This window comes from Prinia subflava, chromosome 15 (assembly GCF_021018805.1).
Source record: "Prinia subflava isolate CZ2003 ecotype Zambia chromosome 15, Cam_Psub_1.2, whole genome shotgun sequence".
In the NCBI taxonomy this organism is placed as follows: Eukaryota; Metazoa; Chordata; class Aves; order Passeriformes; family Cisticolidae; genus Prinia; species Prinia subflava.
In genome coordinates this window covers 14,911,183-14,923,386 of record NC_086261.1, presented here as the reverse complement: position 1 = coordinate 14,923,386, position 12,204 = coordinate 14,911,183, and the positions used below count along the sequence as shown (strand labels likewise).

Genomic DNA, 12,204 nt, shown 5'->3' with positions numbered 1-12,204 from the left:
AACTGAAAAGCCACTGCAGAACTCAGAAGGAGATTGTGTAAATAAAGCTCATCCTGTTCAATTAGATCATACAGTGAGTCAGTAAAGAGTCCTATTGAATTTGGTTTGACCTGACAATGTGGGAAGATGTTTGCAAGCAGAAAAATGAATTAAGTATATGATGGCATAGACAGAAATTAGGTTCATGTGCATGGGATGTTTAGTGTTTTCAGGAAAGGCCTAAAAATCAATTTTTTTAGTATTGATATTGTCCCTAGGCCTGAACGAGTTTTAGGTTGCTTGTCAATAGTAGACTTTCACAGAGGATAGTCAAAAATGCCTCTTGTTTTCTTTTTGATACAGTTAAAGAGTAAGGTGAGCCTCATTTTTACACCCATTTGAATGCTGTGTGAAGTGCTTGCTTTGTCAGCCCTTTTGTTCTTAGATATGTGTCCTCCTGCTGCTGAGTGCAGGCGGTGACTTGGCCTGGCTGGGCTGTGCAGGTGAGCAGCCGGTGTCCCCCCACGGCTCAGGAGCCTGAGGCACTTCCATGGGCCTGAGCTCCTGCAGGGAGAGAACACCTTCCTCAGGTGCCAGAGAGCCTCCCCTCCTACCTGAGCAAACACAGAGCACTGCCTTTCCTCCAAGCCTTCAAAATCACCTTTCACGCTTCAGAATCTGCACTTTGCTGAGCAGGACAAGGTGGGATCGAGCATTTCTCAAGGCCTCCCTTCTGGAGCTTTAACCCACAGCAGTGCAGGAGGAAGAAACGGATTCATCAATGTGAATGAATGCGTCCCTCCAATTCAAACAGCACTCAGCCACTTCTGCCTCTTGTTTTAATCCTAAACTTGTTTTCCTTTGATACTCAGTGGTTGAAATTACAGTTGTTTATGGGTGAATTCACTCACATTTGAAAACTGGTTTGAGGTTTTCACGTGGAGTGGGGGATTATTGTAACACTGATTACACTAAAGAGAAGTGTTGCAGGGAGCAAAATTGCCTATTTTAGTAGAAAATACTGCTTTGATGTACTGTCCAGGGATTTTCACTGTATAAAGTCTGGAGAACTACTCAAAGAATGTAGATTTTCTACAGTCGCAAATGTGTCCATGGGTTTGTATGTGCATATAGATATACTTGTGTATTTATTTAAAGGGAGAGGAAAGGTGAAAAAAAAAAGAGAGAAGCCAGCCCAATACTCAGTTGTCTGGTTTGTTTTTCTAAGCAAGCTTTGAACTGCATTTCTTAGCCCCTGGCATTTTAGATAGAATCTTCAAACACTAGATAAAAGGAAAGAAAAAAAATCTTAGGATGGATTTCAACTGTATTTTACTAATTAGTTATTATTTCTTCGATCAATGAATGGTTTAGAATAGAGTTGTTCAAGTGTGTTCTTTCAGAAATAGAAGTCATCATGGTTTGAAGTATTTGGGTTCCGTTCAGAAATAATTTCTTCTGAAATACTTTAGTTCCTGAGGTCTGTTCAAACGGGCTTTCCAGATCAGCTTCTGATTTGGACATTCTGCAGGACCAGCAGAAAACATTCCTTAGGTTAATGAAGGAAAAATAATTTTTCTACTCTTCCTTTTTGTACATGAAAATATTTAGTTTCGAGGTTTGTCTTTGAGGGAGGGTCTACACCAGAGTATTTCAATTAGTTCAAAAATATTTCAAATAGTCAAAATGGGCTAAAATCACATAGAGCAGAGATAGCAAAGCTGGCATTAAATCATTGCAGCTGTTAAAGCTCAGCATTATTTCTGATTCTGCTCTACTTATTAACTAATAATAATACTTTAACAGGAGAAATGCATGGAAGTGAGTACTTTGGTCCAGGACATTGGATTTCACCCAATATCTTTTGCACCAAATTAATAAATTATGATTTAACTAGGATCATATTTTTCTAGGAGATAATCAGGTTTGATTTAAAAACTTTAAATGATTGAGAGTCGACTATATATGCTAAGTATATTATGCTCGTCATTAATTACTCTTGGCGTTTAAAAACCCCATTTGATTCTCACTGGAATTTATTCAGTTTCAGCTTCCAAATATCAGCTGTTCTGTGCACTATCAGACATCTTCCCATTCAGGTCCTTCCACATTGTTATCCCAGCATATTTGTACTTTCCTCAGCATGAACTGAATGGCACTTCTGCCGTCCCTGCTGGTGAGAGGGATTTCTCTGGCCTCCTGTGCTCTGCAGGTGCTGCAGTTTGCCCGTGCCCTGTGCTGAGAGGGGGCAGCAGTGCAGGACAGCGTTTGGTCTCACTTCTCTCCTGGAGTATTGAATACACAACCCAAAAGCTGTTGCAAAGCAGTGCTGGCTTTATTTCCCTCTGTGTTACTTTGTGTTACCCACTGACTTGTATGAGTTCAGCAGCATTTCCCCCAGTTTGGTTTGATTTCTGAGGCACACAGTTCACATTATGAGACTGCTTTAATGAGTGCAACAAAAGTCAGCCAAGTACCAGCACAGGCCAGTTGCCTTTTCATGGGTTTCTTTGTTGGCCACATTGGGTAGGACAGGGCATATGTGTAAATCACTCTTTTTTGAGCTGTGTGTATTTTTCTGTACCAAATGCCAGATAATGAGATGAAAACATTATATTGAACTTTCTATTTAGTCCGCTCATTTTCGAATTTGCCAAACATACTTGTGTCCTCGGGTAAGTGGTGCTTCCAAGGGTGCCACAGATGCCAAACCCTGATAAAATCTACCCTATCTTGTTAATGAACACACAAACAGTTGTTCCCCATCTGCTGCCTCTGTCTGAAAGGTTAGGGAGCCCTTCCTTCTTGATCACAAAGGACATAATTATTGTCTGTAGAGGAGTCAAGTACAAAGACAGTCCATCCAGCCTGACCGCTACTACACTGCAGGCCACCAAAGATTAACAGCTGCTTCTCCTTTGATTAGGTTAGGTAATAACAGTTACTTTAGTTAATAATTGGATGGATTCCCAGGCCATGTAATTCAGGTTTAGGCTGTCATTTTTTGCTGGCATGTAGCTGAGCTGTATTATTGGAACAGAGCCTGTAATCCTATTAGTCAGTTGTCACTCAAGCCCTAAGAGAGAAGGGAAATTCAAATCCATTAAGGTGTTGTAACAGGTAGGTAAATAAGTCACCTGTGCTTGCCCACTGTGCAGGGAGCTGCCTTGAATGTTTGTCCTTTTTTTAAGGATTAATTTTAAGTTTTTAAATATGTTTAATTCATAATTAATCCAGAAAATGGTTACAGGGTTTGTCTAATTTATCACTGTTTCTGTTTACTGTGCCACATGCATTAGTGTACACACAATTCCCACTAAGTTACTTGATTCATACAGTGTTCTGCCTAAATGAGAGGCTGTGTGCTTCAAATGACAAGTTTATAAAGGTGCAGAGATAAAATACATGCTTCCTGTCACATCAGCTGGGCTGGCTTTCCTCCTGTGCAAACATGACCACTGTAGTTCCCAACGATGGGCTTGGGAGGGATAAGGAAAACAGACTTTTCATGGGTTGGCTTTGAGTGCTGCGTCTGCTGCTCTGAGGAGCTGCACCTCTGGTTTTGTTTTTCTGATGTTTAAGACACGTCTAGGTAGCATCCCCAAGGTTTTTGTGCCTCCTCATCTCTGTTAAAAATGCAGATGTGACAGTAATAATAATTTTTGCTTACTTATTCATTTTTCTCTGCTCTCCTGTGTCTCCAGGAAACTTCAGAGCATAGAAATCCTCTTGTGTTGGAAAATCAAATTGTTTAAAAATGTTCTTTAAATAGTTGTGAATTTCTGAAAATACATATTGGCGAATCAGATTTTTACACACTGTTTAAAAACAATGTGTAAAAATATGTTTATATATTTTCTGTTGTTCAAGGGACATGAATACCATGGTATTGATTGCAGAATAACCCTCCCAATCTAAATGTGCAGCTACTCAAAGAACAGTTCCTACAGAGAAATCGTGAAACAGGGTTCATGAACAGGAGAGCTAATTCATTTGGGAGGCCAAGTTAGAAGTCTGGAGGCTCCTTTCAAGCAGCAAAAACATGCAATGCTGGTTTGTGCTCTTTTCAGCCAGGGATTTAATATTTACTCCCTGTAGGATCTCTAATTTTCCATACTCACATTGTGCCTAATCTGCTCAGAGCTTTGGGTGCCACCAGAGTAACTGCTGTAGTTACCTGAAAGGATCTTTCATTCTGACACAGGTTCAGGCAGGGATCAATTTAAATAAGACAAGTATGTGAACAAGGGCTCTGAGTAGCTGAGATGCCTCAATCCACCTCTTTTGAATTCCTGTTACACTATGTATCAGCTAAGGTAAAGCTTTAGCAGTACATGGCATCATATTTTCGAGGATATTAGTTCATTTTTGAGAGAAAGGCAGATTGCATAAGATGTGTTGCTCACCTGGTTTTATGATCCAGGAACAGATGAATATAAACATACTTGAAATTTGAAAATTACCTCAAACAGGAATTAATTCAGATGTATTTTTAAATAATTTGGTGTGATTTGACTGCCTCAGAGATAGAATGACAATATGTCTCAACACTGGGGGTGTTTCTTTATAGCAGCTCACCAGTACAAGGTCTTGGCACAGGTGGCTGAGGGACAATTTCTTTTTCCAGTGTTTCCTCCAGTCCCGTGGTGCTCACCCTGCACATGTCAGCAATGTTCCAGTGTCTCTCCTGCTCCTTTGTGCACAGGGCACGTTTTCATTTTCCTTTCTGCTGCTATGGCCTTGCTGCAGGAGCTGTGCCTGATCCTGGGATTGCTGAGAGCCGGACACTGGGGCGGGGACCAGGGTCATGCACACGTCCAGGTACCAGCAGCCACTTCAGCATCACCACTGCCTTCCAAGAAATGGATTAGGAACCCTCAGAGATCTCCATCTTAAAAGAATCACTGGAGAGAAATGTATTAATGTGCTAAAAGCCATGTATTCCTGCATGGCAGTTTTACAGACCTCTGTGAGCACAGGTAACAAACACTGTGCTCGTGGGTCTTCCCCCCTTTGCTGCTGATTGTATCTTCCTTTTACAGAACCTTCTCCTTCTCTTCCATTCACATCGTCAGGGTTTTATTTTCATTCATAAGGATCCAAATGAATTTTTCTGAGTAATCTAGAAAGAGGAGTGCTAGGGCATACAGCTAAATTGTACAAAATCAGAAGAAATTACAGACTCTCTTCTGCTTGGTAGAAAACTAGTAGTAACAGAAGTTTCTAGAATGCAAATTTGTATTTTGATAAGTAGTATTTTAGTAAAGTGTTAGACAAAAGTGAACCAGGCTCTCTGAAAAAAGTCTGTCTATAAAACAAATGATGCTCCAGATTGAAATGGAAGGAGAGCCAATAGGAAATGAAACAGGTTCAAAAAATGTATATATTTTTAGAATAGATACATGAAAACCTCCCCTCAGAACAGGGAGACATTGCTTCTTTCAGTGTGGCTCTAGTGACTGATTTGAGATATGGGGAAGTTCTTTTCTGGGCACTTCATTACCAGGTATTTTTGGAGGAAAGAGGAGTTCTGGAAAAAATCACATATAAGAAAACTTCACATAAAAAAATATAAAAGCTGGAGTTTAGCATTGAAGGGAACATGGAGTTGAGAAACAGCCAAGGAGGAAAAGGAAGCAGTGTACAAGTTCAAGAAAGGAGCAATTGCTGAGCAGACAAACAAAATGAGTGCCATAAATCGGATATAACTCAGAGTAATGGGATGAAATAGAGAAAGGGCATATTTGTTCTGAATGACAGGAAAGACTTCTTGCCACAAGAGCTAATAGGTTGTGGCATAATCTCCCATGAGAAATAGGGAAAGTGAGAAGTGGCAAGTGCTGGCACTTTTGGAGCTGGAGGAGCAGTGACAGATAAATGAGCAGTGTCACAGCCCCGCTCTGAGCTCCTCTGTGCTCTGTGCTGCTCACAGCCTGCACTGCCAGGCTGTGCCCGTCCCAGGGAAAGGCAGTGCAGAGAGCAGCATCTCTCTGTACACCTGGGAGCTTCCTCAGCGCCAGCACAGGAGGGTTAGAAAGGCTCTGCTCTGGCTGGGGGTGCTGCAGCACTGGGGAGCAGCGCAGGAGCTTTGAGAGCTGTGGCTGTGAGCCAAGGTGCTCAAATAGAGTCAATAATGATGATTTATGGCAGGACTGTTTCTTTGCTGTTTGGGTCTTTTCTTTATGGCTCTAGCAGGAGTTGGTGGAAAGTGTTATTGGGAGCCAAGGGAGCTTAAGGAGGCAGGGTTTTGAGAGTTTTTTTAGGTGGGAGGAAGAGGAAGCAGAGGAAGAATATATGAGTGAAACTCAAAAATAACTCTGCACACTTACTGGCTCACTGGGCTAAAATTAACTGCTAGAAATTATACTTATCAACCAGCCTGTAGGAAATCACTAGTTGATTTTCTTAACTGCTTGGTGAGTTGGCACACAGATTTCCACTCATTTGAGGTTAGTTACTCCTTGGAAGATAAATCTTTTGATTGTCTAAAAATCTAAATGCAGTTCATAGTAATTGTGGAAAATGCTTCCTTTTTGAATATCTGACTTTGATGAATAGTTTTTCTGTAGCTAATAAATTAAATACAATATAGCTATTTGCTCCACTGAAACTTCATGGAGAGAAAGTTGCATGATTTAAATAAAGAGTAAGATAGGTACTTCTGTGTGTAATGTCTGATCTCACAGGGAAAAATACTGCCCAACTAAAACATATTACAGCTGCTTAATTATTTTTGTAGTCATTCAAATAAATACTGTATTGTCAGAGTCATTAGGAGTTTTTTCTGTTACACAGTCTGTTGCAGTAGAATACATCCTTTACAGACTAATAATAATTGTGCATCTAGAGGACTTCCCATTTTTTTCCCTGTATATGAAGTACTTGCAACACCGGGGGGGAAAAAAAATTGCTTCTTAAATGCTAGAATATCATCATCATTGACAAAATCAAGATGATCAAATACAAACTGCCAATAAAACTACAAAATCAGCAGCTTAGAAGCAGAGAATAAGATCTTTCTTGCTCTGTTGTAAAAAGAGGAGATTAAACCAATTTTGCAGGAAAGGAAAAGAGTATAAAAATATTCTATCTGCTGCAGCAAAACCCCAGTAATTTGCAAACTGTGAGAATAATGTCAGGATGGTATTTAAGTGTAAAATCCTGCTCGCTATGTGCAAGTTCTGTGCGGACACCTAGGAGAAAGGGATCTGCCTAAGCTGTTTATGCATATTTATAAACCAAGCCTGAAGGTTGGCTCCTGCTGGAGAAGTTCGTAAAAAGGAGGAATTACCTATCTAGAGATTGTCTGTATTTTTAAAATCATATAAAGCAGTATAGCTACAAGGATAATAGCAACAGGTAAAGATGAACTTCATTAAAACCTCTATAATTGTATATCCTTACAGAAAATATAGTATTCAAGTGTATTACTTGTGTAGTACTGGATATGTATATATGATAATGGAAAATAATAACTCCTGAGACATTCAACTCCTGCTCTAGAAAGAAAGTGCATGAGCAGTGAAAGGCTCTTTTTCAAAAGTGTCCAACACAATAAATAAATGTTTAAGGACTTTCTACGTTGACAGAATCCACAACTGTCAGATGTACCCTTTATGTAGACGTTTCATTAATTTCTGTTGGTTCTCTTTTTGTGTTTCTTCAGAACACCGCAGATAAAATTGCATTCCGGGCTGCAGGAGGACTGACTGCCCTTGAAAATGTTCTTCAGATGGTGACTTCTCCCACCAGCCTGAGTGCAGCTGCCCGGGTTCCCTTTAAGTGAGTATGATGGGAATATTCATTTCAGATCTGCTGCTTCACTGCTGCTTCTTCTCCTCGTCCTGTGCTGGACTTCAGAGCAAAGAACTGCTGGCATGAAGGGTGACAGATGTTTCCACTCACCCTCTGGTTTCCTAACGTGGTTATTTTATTTCGAGCTGTGATATATCTGAGCAGCAGCTAATTGTATGAGAAGAGAAAAGATGAAACTGTGTTTAACAGAGGAGGAGGTACATGTCTTTTGAAGTTAGTCTGCAGAGATCTCTAGTGGGAAGCAGGGGAATTTTTTAAGGGGTTGTAATTCACTGGAATCTGTCTGCTTTTATAATTAAATCGTTGTAAGATACTGCTGGCTGAAAGGGCTCCTACAAACAGGTAAATCAAAATTCTTGTGGATTAAAGAAATTCCTCTTTACAGAACAGAAGAATGAAAGGGTTTAAATGTCTAATCCCTTAAAAAAAAGTGGTGAGTAAGCAGAATTTCTGCAAAAACTGGTAACTCAAAAGTGTGCTCCTTTCCCTAATCTCTAACTGTAGATTTTATACAGTCAAGAGCACATAGGTGCTTCCAGAGCATAGCTAGGCATGGTTTTAGTACAAACCCAAGATATCCTGGTGTGTCCCGTTGTCACTGTTTGTTTGTAGTTATTTTGTAATATTGGTATAATTGTAATTTAGGCACTACAGTGTGACAATTTGGATTAAAACTGGCTGATAATATGTTGTGGGACATAACTGTGAAGTGCTAGGAAAGAGCACTAAGGAAAAAACATTTTTAAATAACTTGATTTTGCAATTCTAAGAGAATAAATAAAATTCCTGCCCTTGCAGTAATGCCAAAGGCACTTGCTGCAGGTCCAGCCCGCTCCACTGGTGAGCAATGCTGGGCCTGTGGTGAGCAGCTCAGGGACAGCCTTGGGGCTTCTTCATCTGCAGAGTCTCTAATTTTGAGTTATCTCATCAATGTGGGGCAAACTTCACTAGGGACAGGATTGCACTGTGTGCCCACATAAAGCCTAATTTATATTGAGCTCTAAATTCTTAGAATGTGCACCTTCTGTACATCTTCGATTTTTGTTCTTTCCTTTTAAGAACAGTTTTGCTTTGGTAACCTCTGAGAAGTTTTGGGAATATTGTGTTTATGTTACTGAAAACACTGAGTTTGAAGCTTGTGAGGCAGTTTGAGGCTGTGTTAGGTCTTGAAGGAGTTTGTGTGCTGATGAATAAAGCCCTGTGTCAGCCACATTTGTGTGACAGAAATCACATCCAAAGAGCTGATCAGAGGTTCTCCTCTCTGACAGTCACTGTCTGACTCACATCCCCTTCAGACCAGTGCTCACTCAGATTCCTGAGCCTCTTCATGACTGAACTATAAAAAGAGTTTTTGCATCTTTGAAAAGTTCTCTAAACATTGTTTTATTAACACAAATTTTCCTCTAGCTTTATTTCCAAAAGAAATATGGGGGCAGAAAGGAGATTAATATAAACTGTCCTGACAGCATTGTGTGTTAAAAACATCTTCTGAAGAACTGTGCTCCGCTCCTCAAGTACAGCATTTCATTCAACTTCACAGCAAGCTGCAGTCTGCAGTTTGTAGGCACCTGGAAGTATGGAAGTTGGGAAGTTATCCATCAGCTTGCACGTAATTTGACACAGGATCCTGCTCTCTAAAGCAAACTGCTCTCGCAGGGTTGGTCTGTGAGAGTCTGACTGCTTGAGTCTGACCTAGAGAATCTGGGCTCTGCTGGGATGGCCCACGGGTCTTGGTTCTGCAGAGCCTCCTCTGTTGGTGTTTCTGTGGCCTTTTGGTGGAGAAGAATGTTCTGTGCAGAACCTGCTCCTCGACTGTCGAGAGCAGGCAATAATTCCAGAGGGGGGGACTTCCTATGATCAGTTTGAACCAGGCACAAACCATAGCCATGGGTACTGGTATGGCCTCGCTGAAAGGATTTAAGAGATTTTTCACATACAGAGTGTTTGAGGGTGGTTCAAAACCAAGGGCAAGCATAGAATATGTTTAATTCTTTAAATGAGGAAGAAAATCAGATCACATTTCTCATTTAATGTTGAAACAAGTTTGAAGTTACTTTTCTTTCTTTTGTGCAAATGTCATTTACATCCTGAGTTCCTGGAACTTTGAATCTAATGAAGCAGCAGTTTTCTCTGTTTAAAGACAAAGCAAAGCCCTGTGGAAAAAAGTTGAATGAAGACCTTTCATGAATTGCCCTCCAGTCTTGCCCCAGCCAAATATTCTTTGCTAAAGGACACTGCTGTACTTCAGATTGTTTGTGAGTTCTTGGAATGTTTAAGCGTTTGTACTCATCTTAAATTGGGAATTTGTCTGTTGCTTTGTGATGAGGATAAGCTTTTTACAAGTAGGTGAGGAGATTACATGAGCTATTATCTACATCTCTGTTTCCCCAAAATCCTAGCTGTATGGTGCAGCTCAGAACTTTAATCCCATGTCTACAAGATAAAGCTTTATTATCAGAAGATTTAACAATATGCCTGTTGTTTTGTACCACTGTCCAGCTTGGTAGTCAGAGCAGCAGAATGGGAAATGCTGTGAGGAAGATTTGACATTTATGAGACAGATGATACATTTGGTGTTGGGGCAGTTTTTCTGGAAAAAGGGAAAGAGAAAGCAGTTGGTTATAGTAAGTTTTATTTTTGAAGTTAACATAAAAATTAATATCCAGCTGTATTACTTCTTAAAGCAGCAATTTGTAGTTTTCCAGGATTTATCCAATTCTGCACAAAACAAGACACAGTCAGCAGAGTTTGTAAAGGTTTCAGAGCCCTGTGATATTCTCCTTACCCTTCTCCAGGAAGGAAAATGGGAGCTGCAAGGTGAAACATTTAATGCCTGCAGATGAAGAGCAGGAGATGAGTGTCCTCCCCTGGGTTGCCTTGCAATGTGCAGCTCATTTACCATGACATGTTGGTAACAAACCTGCTAACAAATGAGGCTTGCAGGCTTTGTTTAATTAGCATTTGGGAAATGCTTTGACTTCCATGAGTGACGAGTACTTTAAATCAGAAATTGGCAGTAGTTTTGTAAGGAACAAAGTTGGACTTCAGCTACAAGTTAAGATGGGATTGAAGTCAAGTTTAATGTATCTTCTGTTTTCATACAATTTCTTGCATCATTTATTTAAAGCAAATATTATGAGGGTAAAAAAGCTCAAACCATAATTACATACATAAAAAGAAGAAATTAGTGCCCCCATAATGTTTTGGATAGCATTGATACAAATGACATTTTTCAGTAACAACAATTTTGAACTAAGAGCTGATTTTATAGCTTGTTTTCTGTGATTTTTACCTGGGTTTAGGAGCATACACTTCTTAAGCTGCAATGTTGTTGTTCATGCAGTTTTATTGTTGTTTCAATCCATATTCTTACCTTGATGGTTTCTTACCCATTCTACTTTACAGCCATTCTTAGTGCACCATTTTAGTAATATTTCACCTCCCATTTCTTTGCAACTCAGCAGGTGATTGCCAATACTGATCCCTTTCCTCATCAGAGTGCTGCTTAATATTCAAACTGTTTAAAAATGAGCCATTTTCTACTGAAATAACACATCCTAAATTTAATATTTAGGTTTGTATTATTGCACTGCCAAATTGAGCTTTTAGAGTTATTCACTGGTAATCAAGGTATGTTCATTTGTAACATCAGAAGTTGTAAGAATAGAGAAAAGCTTTACTCTTGAAACAGGTGAGTTGTTGTATGTTGATGATGCTCTGGTTTTTGTAAAGCAAAAGTGGAGTTCTTGCCTCTGTATCCTGGTGCACTATCATGGATTAGTTCTGCATGATTGCATACTGTTAATGCCTCAGTTTTTTAAATAAAAGTTAAAGTTTGTCAACTTGTTTATATCAGGCAAATTGAGGAAATGAAGATGAGCTAACATTAAAAAAAATCATGTGCAGACATATAAACTGTTGAGATCTAACTTGATTAAAATGAATCCTCCTCCTTCATACTCATGTAAAATAAACATAACATACAGATGCATATTTGTATCTAGTTTAAAGACAGATTTCTTTTTTGCTCCAAGCTTGTGTACCATAAGGAGGTTTTTATAATTGGATTTACTCTGGAGGAAAGCCTCGCATCTGAGGGCAGCCTGGAGGGGTGGAGTGAACGTGCTGGTGCCAGAGCTGCAAAGCTGCTTTGAGGGTGTGATCCAAAGTTTACAGCAAGAGCTGTAATCAATAACCACCTGCTCTGCAGAGCTGCAGGCCTGTGCCTGGCCTGGGCTCTCTGGAGAGAACACCTCTGCAGTTCAGAGCACCTATTGTCTTCCAAAAGGGAGCAAATGCTGGGAAATGCCTTGGCTTTTTCATCCCAGAGAGTTTAAGGTGTGGTTAAATAAAGTTGTGACTCTGCTGTTTGCAGCCCCTTCCTCGTCTTGGCGGCCTTGTGCAGAGATG

General features: G+C 40.0%; 1 protein-coding gene across 3 annotated transcripts in view; it reads left to right on the top strand.

The window, feature by feature from the left end:
- SCAPER (S-phase cyclin A associated protein in the ER) overlaps positions 1-12,204 on the top strand; it is a 137,659-nt gene that overhangs the window by 79,872 nt on the left and 45,583 nt on the right. For all 3 annotated transcript variants that reach the window (XM_063412436.1, XM_063412435.1, XM_063412434.1), the window contains exon 24: positions 7,646-7,761. In XM_063412436.1, the coding sequence (XP_063268506.1) occupies positions 7,646-7,761 (116 nt within the window). The remainder of the gene's footprint in view (positions 1-7,645; positions 7,762-12,204) is intronic.